General features: G+C 42.3%; 1 protein-coding gene across 2 annotated transcripts in view; it reads left to right on the forward strand.

Annotated features, from left to right (window-relative positions):
* Positions 1–12,393, forward strand: part of LOC115156620 (low-density lipoprotein receptor-related protein 8) — a 213,539-nt gene that overhangs the window by 122,375 nt on the left and 78,771 nt on the right. For both annotated transcript variants that reach the window (XM_029704122.1, XM_029704123.1), the window contains exon 4: positions 9,745–9,873. In XM_029704122.1, the coding sequence (XP_029559982.1) occupies positions 9,745–9,873 (129 nt within the window). The remainder of the gene's footprint in view (positions 1–9,744; positions 9,874–12,393) is intronic.

Raw genomic sequence — 12,393 nt, forward strand, 5'->3', positions numbered from 1 at the left:
AGAGAGAAAGAGAGAATTAGAGAGAGCATATTTACATTCACACAGGACACCGGATAAGACAAGAGAATACTCCAGATGTAACAGACTGACCCTAGCCCCCCGACACATAAACTACTGCAGCATAAATACTGGAGGCTGAGACAGGAGGGATCAGAAGACACTGTGGCCCCATCCGATGATACCCCCGGACAGGGCCAAACAGGCAGGATATAACCCCACCCACTTTGCCAAAGCACAGCCCCCACACCACTAGAGGGATATCTACAACCACCAACTTACCGTCCGAAGACGAGGCCGAGTATAGCCCACAAAGATGTCCGCCACGGCACAACCCAAGGGGGGGGCGCCAACCCAGACAGGAAGACCACGTCAGTGGCTCAACCTACTCAAGTGACGCACCCCTCCCATGGACGGCATGGAAGAACACCAGTAAGTCAGTGACTCAGCCCCTGTAAAAGGGTTAGAGGCAGAGAATCCCAGTGGGAAGAGGGGAACCGACAAGGCAGAGACAGCAAGGGCGGTTCGTTGCTCCAGCCTTTCCGTTCACCTTCACACTCCTGGGCCAGACTATACTTAATCATAGGACCTACTGAAGAGATAAGTCTTCAGTAAAGACTTAAAGGTTGAGACTGAGTCTGCGTCTCTCACATGGGTAGGCAGACCATTCCATAAAAATGGAGCTCTATAGGAGAAAGCCCTACCTCCAGCCGTTTGCTTAGAAATTCTAGGGACAATTAGGAGGCCTGCGTCTTGTGACCGTAGCGTACGTGTAGGTATGTACGGCAGGACCAAATCGGAAAGATAGGTAGGAGCAAGCCCATGTAATGCTTTGTAGGTTAGCAGTAAAACCTTGAAATCAGCCCTTGCCTTAACAGGAAGCCAGTGTAGGGAGGCTAGCACCGGAGTAATATGATCAAATTTTTTGGTTCTAGTCAGGATTCTAGCAGCCGTATTTAGCACTAACTGAAGTTTGTTTAGTGCTTTATCCGGGTAGCCGGAAAGTAGAGCATTGCAGTAGTCGAGCCTAGAAGTAACAAAAGCATGGATTAATTTTTCTGCGTCATTTTTGGACAGAAAGTTTCTGATTTTTGCAATGTTACGTAGATGGAAAAAAGCTGTCCTTGAAGCAGTCTTGATATGTTCTTCAAAAGAGAGATCAGGGTCCAGAGTAACGCCGAGGTCCTTCACAGTTTTATTTGAGACGACTGTACAACCATCCAGATTAATTGTCAGATTCAACAGAAGATCTCTTTGTTTCTTGGGACCTAGGACAAGCATCTCTGTTTTGTCCGAGTTTAAAAGTAGAACATTTGCAGCCATCCACTTCCTTATGTCTGAAACACAGGCTTCTAGCGAGGGCAATTTTGGGGCTTCACCATGTTTCATTGAAATGTACAGCTGTGTGTCGTCCGCATAGCAGTGAAATTTAACATTATGTTTTCGAATGACATCCCCAAGAGGTAAAATATATAGTGAAAACAATAGTGGTCCTAGAACGGAACCTTGAGGAACACCGAAATTTACAATTGATTTGTCAGAGGACGAACCATTCACAGAGACAAACTGATATCTTTCCAACAGATAAGATCTAAACCAGGCCAGAACTTGTCCATGTAGACCAATTTGGGTTTCCAATCTCTCCAAAAGAATGTGGTGATCGATGGTATCAAAAGCGGCACTAAGATCTAGGAGCATGAGGACAGATGCAGAGCCTCGGTCTGACGTCATTAAAAGGTAATTTACCACCTTCACAAGTGCAGTCTCAGTGCTATGATGGGGTCTAAAACCAGACTGAAGCGTTTCGTATACATTGTTTGTCTTCAGGAAGGCAGTGAGTTGCTGCGCAACAACTTTTTCTAAAATTTTTGAGAGGAATGGAAGATTCGATATAGGCCGATAGTTTTTTATAATTTCTGGGTCAAGATTCGGCTTTTTCAAGAGAGGCTTTATTACTGCCACTTTTAGTGAGCTTGGTACACATCCGGTGGATAGAGAGCCGTTTATTATGTTCAACATAGGAGGGCCAAGCACAGGAAGCAGCTCTTTCAGTAGTTTAGTTGGAATAGGGTCCAGTATGCAGCTTGAGGGTTTGGAGGCCATGATTATTTTCATCATTATGTCAAGAGATATAGTACTAAAACACTTTAGTATCTCCGTTGATCCTAGGTCCTGGCAGAGTTGTGCAGACTCTGGACAATGAAGCCCTGGAGGAATACCCAGATTTAAAGAGGAGTCCGTAATTTGCTTTCTAATGATCATGATCTTTTCCTCAAAGAAGTTCATAAATTTATTACTGCTGAAGTGAAAGCCATCCTCCATTTGCGAATGCTGCTTTTTAGTTAGCTTTGCGACAGTGTCAAAAAGAAATTTCGGATTGTTCTTATTTTCCTCAATTAAGTTGGAAAAATAGGATGATCGTGCAGCAGTGAGGGCTCTTCGATACTGCGCGGTACTGTCTTTCCAAGCTAGTCAGAAGACTTCCAGTTTAGTGTGGCGCCATTTCCGTTCCAATTTTCTGGAAGCTTGCTTCAGAGCTCGTGTATTTTCTGTATACCAGGGAGCTAGTTTCTTATGACAGATGTTTTTAATTTTTAGGGGTGCAACTGCATCTAGGGTATTGCGCAAGGTTGAATTGAGTTCCTCGGTTAGGTGGTTAACTGATTATTGTCCTCTGACGTCCTTGGGTAGGCAGAGGGAGTCTGGAAGGGCATCAAGGAATCTTTGGGTTGTCTGAGAATTTATAGCACGACTTTTAATCTTCCTTGGTTGGGGTCTGAGCAGATTATTTGTTGCAATTGTAAACGCAATAAAATGGTGGTCCGATAATCCAGGATTATGAGGAAAAACATTAAGATCCACAACATTTATTCCATGGGACAAAACTAGGTCCAGAGTATGACTGTGGCAGTGAGTAGGTCCAGAGACATGTTGGACAAAACCCACTGAGTCGATGATGGCTCCGAAAGCCTTTTGGAGTGGGTCTGTGGACTTTTCCATGTGAATGTTAAAGTCACCAAAAATTAGAATATTATCTGCTATGACTACAAGATCCGATAGGAATTCAGGGAACTCAGTAAGGAACACTGCATATGGCCCAGGAGGCCTGTAAACAGTAGCTATAAAAAGTGATTGAGTAGGCTGCATAGATTTCATGACTAGAAGCTCAAAAGACGAAAACGTCATTGGTTTTTTTTTTGTAAATTGAAATTTGCTATCGTAAATGTTAGCAACACCTCCGCCTTTGCCGGATGCACGGGGGGTTTGGTCACTAGTGTAACCAGGGAGTGAGGCCTCATTTAACACAGTAAATTCATCAGGCTTAAGCCATGTTTCAGTCAGGCCAATCACATCAAGATTATGATCAGTGATTAGTTCATTGACTATAACTGCCTTGGAAGTGAGGGATCTAACATTAAGTAACCCAATTTTGAGATGTGAAGTATCACAATCTCTTTCAATAATGGCAGGAATGGAGGAGGTCTTTATACTAGTAAGATTACTGAAGCGAACACCGCCATTTTTAATTTTGCCCAACCAAGATCGAGGCACAGACACGGTCTCAATGGGGAAAGCTGAGCTGACTACGCTAACTGTGCTAGTGGCAGACTCCACTAAGCTGGCAGGCTGGCTAACAGCCTGTTGCCTGGCCTGCACCCTATTTCATTGTGGAGCTAGAGGAGTTAGAGCCCTGTCTATGTTCGTAGATAAGATGAGAGCACCCCTCCAGCTAGGATGGAGTCCGTCACTCCTCAGCAGGCCAGGCTTGGTCCTGTTTGTGGGTGAATCCCAGAAAGAGGGCCAGTTATCTACAAATTCTATCTTTTGGGAGGGGCAGAAAACAGTTTTCATCCAGCGATTGAGTTGTGAGACTCTGCTGTAGAGCTCATCACTCCCCCTAACTGGGAGGGGGCCAGAGACAATTAATCGATGCCGACACATCTTTCTAGCTGATTTACATGCTGAAGCTATGTTGCGCTTGGTGACCTCTGACTGTTTCATCCTAACATCGTTGGTGCCGACGTGGATAACAATATCTCTATACTCTCTACACTCGCCAGTTTTAGCTTTAGCCAGCACCGTCTTTAGATTAGCCTTAACGTCGGTAGCCCTGCCCCCTGGTAAACAGTGTATGATCGCTGGATGATTAGTTTTAAGTCTAATACTGCGGGTAATGGAGTCGCCAATGACTAGGGTTTTCAATTTGTCAGAGCTAATGGTGGGAGCCGTCGGCGTCTCAGACCCCACAACGGGAGGAGCAGAGACCATAGTTTTGATGTCTTCACTATTATTCTACAATGTAGAAAATAGTGAAAATAATACAAACCCTTGAATAAGTAGGTGTTCTAAAACTTTTGACCGGTAGTGTATGCAAATATTTCCCCTTTTGTGCTTTACACCTCCAGCAGAATAATACAATTTCTGAGTGCATGTTATTCAGTTTAACTGGCATATAGTACGCTATATGGATGGTCTTAAACTGCAGTAATTTATATCTGAGATTATATGAACATGACTTGGCATTCTAACATATCTTTATCCATTCACCATCATCATCAGTAGCGTCTCCCAGCTCTTTCTCACATTTTTGTTTTACATGTTTTGTGTCATCGGGAAAAGCCTCTATCAACCGTTGATACAGTTTGGAAATCAACTTCAGAGGTTGGTCAGACTGCCTTTAAACAGTTCCAATCTTTGAAGCTTCCTGCTTGTCCAGTGTTTGCTGCACAGAAAGAATAAAGTCTTGTATCGGCAAAAATGTACCTCTGCGCTGTCACAGACTGGTCTTCCCTGGCTTCCTAACCCTGATGAGACCCCTGTCACCATCTGATCCTGCTCAGATGAGGCATGACAAAGAATTACCTTGGTGTACATTTATACATTATATTACCAATGAATGAAATCAATGGTTCAATAATTTGAATTACATAATTCCCAGATCCCAGACTGTAGCCTACCCATCAACTCAAGATGGCATTTTGTATCCATTCACTGACTGTAGTAATATACTGCAAAATGCACCTGAGCTCCATAGACTGGTCTTCTGTTCCCCGGAAGATGTGGATGTCGATTATGGTAGCCCCCCGCACCTCTCTGATTCAGAAGGGTTGGGTTAAATCCAGAAGACACATTTCAGTTGAATGCATTCAGTTGTACAACTGATTAGGTATCCCCCTTTCCCTTTCCCTGGTTCTGACCCTGCAGGGACACATGTCACCATCTGATCCTGCTAAGGCACGATGAGCATAGTGTGACTGAAGTTTGTAGAGCTGTTTATACCGTGGCAGTGTGAAAAGTAGGGAATTAGCTAGGGAAACTGACAGATCAATAGCGTTACGTTACTATACAGGCTAATAAAAACTAACATTGTGCTGAAAAACGTCAGAATATCGATTTTCAATCGTTTGGCAGCTGGTTTCATCATTTGATTCAGGTCTACTGTGATTGAGCAAAAATAATAGCTAAAGTTAGTGAGCAAGCTGTGTCAGCCCGAACTGTGGTGTCCATGTGGTTCATGTGGTCCATTTTTCAGCAGGGTAGATACTTTTATTGTTACTAATTATGTGTTGCGGTTTTCTTCGGCATGTCTCACTTTAAAGGGGGGTTTTAACCAGCCGTGGTTCAAAATAGTATCTGTTTTCTTTCAAACACTTTTTTGATTGAGATCGTCTGGTGATAATAAACTAATGGAATCATCCCAAAAGTGCAAACCATGTCCATCTGTCACTCAGGCAGGCCCAATCAAGCGTTTAAAGTTTTAAAAGTATTGACAGGAAAACAAATACTATTTTGATCCAGGTCTGATTTGAACTGTCATCAAGGTTAAACCTTGTAAAATATAGGTGACACTATTTCTTAGCCTGCTTCCGAGTGCTCCTGGCTCTGCAGTACAGCCCTACAGTGCAGTCAGAGTCAGCCAGTGTGTCATGCTGCCTGGTGGTGGGTGGTGGGGAGCATAATAGAGTAACTTGGCCCGGTCCGCTGGGCAGAATAAATGGCACCAAACGATCAGATAACATGAGTTACACGCAGATTTACTGCTTCATTAAGCTGGGCTAGCATAGCCATGTCCCTCTCTGTGAATTATGGTTTAGGTACAAGAATGCTAGCTTGCTTGCTTGCTTGCTAAAGCCCTTCCAACACTGTACAGTGCCTTCAGAAAGTATTGATAGCCCTTGTGTAATTCCACATTTTGTTGTGTTACAGCCTGAATTCAAAATTGATTAAATATGTTTTTTTATCATCTATCTACATACAACTTCCCATAATGATAAAGATAAAACATGTTTGTAGATACAGAAATATATCATTTACGTAACTATATAAACCCTTGAGTCAATACATGTTAGAATCACCTTTGGCAGCGATTACAGCTATGAGTCTTACCCAGTAAGTCACTAAGAGCCATCCACACCTGGATTGTACAATATTTGCCCATTATTATTTAAGAAATTCTTCAAGTTTTGTCAAATTGGTTGTTGATCATTGCTAGACAACCCTTTTCAAGTCTTGCCATAGATTTTCAAGCATATTTAAGTCGAAACTGTAACTCGGCCACTCAGGAACATTCACTGTCTTCTTGGTGAGAAACTCCAATGCAGATTTGGCCTTGTGTTTTACGTTATTGTCCTGCTGAAAGGTGAATTAATCTCCCAGTGTCTGGTGGAAAGCAGGTTTTCCTTTAGGATTTTACCTGTGCTTAGCTCCATTCCATAATTTTTTTATCCTGAAAAACTCCCCAGTCCTTAATGATTACAAGCATACACATAACATGACGCAGCCACCACTATACTTGACAATATGGAAAGTGGTACTCAGTAATCTGTTGTATTAGATTTGCCCCAAACATAACATTTTGTTTGTATTATGGACAAAAAGTTAATAGCTTTGCCATTTTCTTTTTACAGTATTACTTTAGTGCCTTGTAACAAACAGGATGCGTTTTTTTAAATATTTATTTTCCGTACAGGCATCTTTCTTTTCACTCTGTCAACTAGGTTAGTATTGTTGAGTAACTACAATGTTATTTACCCATCTTCAGTTTTCTCCTATCACAGCCATTGAACTCTGTAACTGTTTTAAAGTCACCATTGTCCTCATGGTGAAATCCCTGAGCAAAGCAACCCCACAACATGATGCTGCCACCCCGTGCTTCACGGTTGGGATGGTGTTCTTCAGCTTGCAAGCCTCCCCCTTTTTCCTCCAAACATAACGATGGTCATTATGGCAAAACAGTTCTATTTTTGTTTCATCAGACCAGAGGACTTTTCTCCAAACAGTACGATCTTTGTCCCCATGTGCAGTTTCAAACCGTAGCCTGGCTTTTTTATGGCGGATTTGGAGCAGTGGCTTCTTCTTTCTGAGCGGCCTTTCAGGTTATGTCGATGTATGACTTGTTTTACTGTGGATAAAGATACTTTTGTACCTGTTTCCTCCAGCATCTTCACAAGGTCCATTGCTGTTGTTCTGGGATTGATTTGCACTTTTCACACCAAAGTACGTTCATCACTAGGAGACAGAACGTGTCTCCTTCCTGAGCGGTATGACGACTGCATGGTCCCATGGTGTTTAAACTTGCGTACTATTGTTTGTACAGATGAATGTGGTACCTTCAGGCATTTGGAAATTGCTCCCAAGGATGAACCAGACTTGTGGAGGTCTACAATTTTTTTCGGAGGTCTAGGCTGATTTCTTTTGATTTCCCCATGATGTCAAGCAAAGAGGCACTGCGTTTGAAGGTAGGCCTTAAAATACATCCACAGCTACACCTCCAATTGACTCAAATTATGTCAATTAGCCTATCAGAAGCTTCTAAAGCCATGACATAATTTTCTGGAATTTTCAAGCTGTTTAAAGGCACAGTCAACTTAGTGTATGTAAACTTCTAACCCACAGGAATTGTGGGTCAGAAGTCTGTAAACAATTGTTGGAAAAATTACTTGTTTCATGCACAAAGTAGATTGCCAAAACTATAGTTTGTTAACAATAAAGTTGTGGAGTGGTTGAAAAATGTGTTTTAATGACTCCAACCTAAGTATATGTAAACTTCCGACTTCAACTGTAGATACTTCTCCTGTTTGCTTTTTACCACCATGAAATAAATAATTTTACATGGTCAAATTAAAATACATGATGTTGTTTCAATTATGTATAGTTGTTATGTGAATTTCGTTATCAATGTTCATAAACTTCAATTAATCTACTCAGTCTGCAACCCAGAGTTTGTAAGATTCTGGTTGAATGAAACAGACGAGAGTCCCAGCTTACAATAGTCAAAATGTTTATTCACGAGGGTACTCTGAAGTCCATTATACAAAGACATCCATTTTATACCTTGCTCCTTACTTACGCACATACTTTCACACAAACAGTATTCATCCTACGCACATACATACACACGAACAATAGGTGAGTTGTATCCTTCTCCCGAGTTCTCACCCCTGTGTATCACTTCATTAGAGAAACCTTGAGAAGTACTCCCTGTCCTATCATAAGTTTCTCAGAGTTCTAGCCAGGTCGAGTCAAGCACAGTTTCAATTGTTCTCGATGTTTTCTTCGGCACACACATACACACACATTTATCTCCCTCCCAGTCCAACCTAGTTGGATTTATGTTTAATACTAATTATTCCTTATATATGCTACATAAACTATAATCCCTAATGGTTAAGTTTCAGGGTAGAATTATTTAATCATTATCTTTAAACATATAAATAATTTTATCAATAGTACATGTATACCATAATACTGTTAATCATTTTCGTTAATCGTTAATCATCTCCAATGCTTTTTTTACCTTTGAAAACCACCACAAAAAACCTGTCAGACAGCACATTACATGAAAATCCGAGACCCTGCTAAACCAGCCCTCAGCTCGACTACGACAAGCTAATAAAAGGTTGTGACACTATTAACATCTAACACACTCGAAAACAAGACCAAATCAAATTACCACCAGATTTTTTTTCTTCGTTGATTCGATTCGGGGGCGACTGTGAAAAACGGCTTAAATCCAACCGGCTGAATGTACTGTAAGCAGAGATGTATAATTAACGACAGCAGGGCTTGATACTAAACGCTGAGTAATCTGGATCAAACAGCACCCGTGCCAACTACACCAACCAACAGATTGGGCTAGAAAGAGGGGGAGATGGAGGAGACTGTGAGCTGGGGAGGACCAGGGTTCTCTTTCACACTGTGGCCAACTGTACATTTGCTGTATTAAATGTTCTTGTCATGTCTCTAGGGTTGAGGCTAGAAAACAAAATATGTTGGCTGAGTGGTTGTGCTTCTGGATGTGTGTCAGTGACATGGGGATGTTGTTTTGTTTATAGTCAGTTGGTCCATGGAGATACTAGGGCTGAATTCTATTTAGACCCCTCGCCCCTTACATACACCCTAGACATTCCTGTAGTTATGAGTGGATTGGATAGAATTCCATATCGACACCTAGCCTCTACAACCTAGACCTAGGATTTGATAGATATAAGCATCATGGTGATAGCTTCACCATTGTGTTTAATAGGCCCAAGGGGATAGAAGGGCTCGCTCACTCTCCTGATACACATATCTGGTATTATGGTGATGAGCAATGTAGCAGAAACTCGGTGGCCAAATTACTTACACCTACTCAGTCGCCTCAGGTCTGCGAAGTGGAGTGAGTGAGGGCAGCAGGGGAGGTTGTTGGAATGGAACGCAGCCTAACAAGTCATCTCTGCCTTCCCTCCCTTCCTCCCTCCCCTCCAGGCAAACAGACGTGCCCTCCGGAGAAGTTTGACTGCGGCGGCTCTACCAACAAGTGTGTCTCAATGTCGTGGCGATGCGACGGCGAGCGGGACTGCGAGAACGGGTCAGACGAGGAGGACTGTGCCGCCGGTGAGTGTAACAGACAGCTGTCAATCGAAGGCCATAGAAACTACTTATTGGCAGAGACATGTGTCCTCACGCTAAGGATGGGCAGTAGTCCAGCCCACTGCCAAAGTGCCTGACTGAATTTTTTTATGGAAAACTATGGTGAAAATAGAAGGGGGAAAAAGCTTTTATAAGGTGTTCTGCTCAGTTGTCAGTTGACGAGACAGATTACATTTTTAGTTGAGCAAGAGTAAGGGAACCAGGGAAAGTGTTTGGGGGGTGATGTTTACATGAAGTGGCTTCTATGAGAAATAGAGGCAGGGGTGTGTTACCCCAAGCTACCAGTTAGGGTGCATTATATTCACTGTGTTTGTGCATGTTTTTTGAGACATAAAATGTATCAATAGGATGCATTACCTGTGCATTACCGCGCTCCTTAACACCCGCACGTTGGAGGAAACACCATTCAACCGATGTCACCCTGCAGGCGTCCAGCCATCAAGAGTCACTAGAGCACGATGAGCCAAGTAAAGCCACCCCCGGCCAAACCCTCTTCTAACCCGGACGATGCTGGGCCAATTGTGTGCCGCCCTATGGGACTCTGGGATTGAACCTGGGTTTGTAGTGATAGCTCAGGCACAATGCTCAGGCACACTGCAATGCAGTGCCTTAGACTACTGCACCACTCGGGAGGCCCGCTATGATCCTTTATTGATGTCACTTGTTAAATCCACTTCAGATGAAGGAGACCATTAAAGAAGTATTTTTAAGCTTTGAAACATGAGCTGTGTTCAAATACCCATACTAACATACTGTATACTTAATGAGTATACTGTATACTACATACTATTTACATTTATGTCATTTAGCAGACGCTCTTATCCAGAGCGACTTACAAATTGGTGCATTCACCTTATGATATCCAGTGGAACAACCACTTTACAATAGTGCATCTATATATTTTTTGGGGGGGAGGGTAGGGGGGGAGGGTTAGAAGGATTACTTAATCCTATCCCAGGTATTCCTTAAAGAGGTGGGGTTTCAGGTATATATATTATATTAGTGTATGTGTGCTCTTTCTGTTTAAATATATTTTTTAAATGTAACCTTTATTTAACTAGGCAAGTCAACAAATTCTTATTTACGATGACGACCTACCCCGGCCAAACCCGGACGACACTGAGCCAATTGTGCGCCACCCTATGGGACTTCCAATCACGGCCGGATGTGATACAGCCTGGATTCGACCCAGGGACTGTGGTGAAGCCTTTTGCACTGAGAAGCAGTGCCTCAGACCACTGCGCCACTTGGGAGTGTTTCCATGACATAGACTAACAAGGTAGTAGGTGCCAGGCGCACCGGTTTGAATGTGTCAAGAACTGCAACGCTACTGGGTCTTTCATGCTCAATTGTTTCCTGTGTGTATCAAGAATGGTCCACCACCCAAAAGACATTCAGCCAACTTGACACAACTGTCGGAAGCATTGGAGTCAACTTGAGCCAGCATCCCTGTGGAATGCTTTCGACACCTTGTAGAGTCCATGCCCTGACAAATTGAGGCTGTTCTGGGGGCAAAGGGAGCAGGGTGAAACTCAATGTTAGGAAGGTTTTCTTAATGTTTTGTACACAGTGTATATCTGGCGCTAATAGTGGAATGATAGTGTTTCACAGTATTACTTACCCACCGGTGTTGTGATTGGCTGGGATATTCACCTATTGATTTCTCGGTTGGCTGTTCTGACTTTGTGGAAATCGTTAATTTCCTGGTTGCTAAAATTCTAAACTTTTTGCTCCATTTCAGTTCATGTGAGAAAACGAGCACTGAATAGTGTAGGGAATCACCAGCATTAAACAGCTGTAAAAATGAAATGTTTTGGTTATTGAAAGGATACAGTGCCTTCAGAAAGTATTCACACTCTTTGACATTTTCCACATTTTGTTGTGTTACAAGGTGGGATTTAAATTAATGTAATTGTCATTATTTGTCAACGATCTACAGAAAATATTCTGTATTGTCAAAGTGTAGGTACAATACAACCATTTTCAGGCCTTCAGGCCAGATTTTCATGCAGATTTAAGTCAAAACTGTAACTCGGCCACTCAGGAACATTCACTGTTTTCTTGGTAAGCAACTCCAGTGTATATTTGTCCTTAAGCTTTAGGTTATTGTCCTGCTGAAAGTTAAATTCATCTCCCAGTGTCTGGTGGAAATCAGACTGAACCAGGTTTTCTTCTAGGATTTTGCCTGTGCTTGATTCTGTTTCTTTTTTATCCTGAAAAACTCCCCAGTCCTTAACGATTACAAGCATATCCATAACATGATGCAGCCACCACTATGCTTGAAAATATGGGGAGTGGTACTCAGTAATGTGTTGTATTGGATTTGCCCCAAACATAACACTTTGTATTCAGGACAAATAGTTAATCGTTTTGCCACATTTTTTACAGTATTACTTTAGTGCCTTGTTGTAAACAGGATGCATGTTTTGGAATATTTGTATTCTTTACAGGCTTCCTTCATTTCACTCTGTCAATTAGGTTAGT

This window comes from Salmo trutta, chromosome 21 (assembly GCF_901001165.1).
Source record: "Salmo trutta chromosome 21, fSalTru1.1, whole genome shotgun sequence".
In the NCBI taxonomy this organism is placed as follows: domain Eukaryota; kingdom Metazoa; phylum Chordata; class Actinopteri; order Salmoniformes; family Salmonidae; genus Salmo; species Salmo trutta.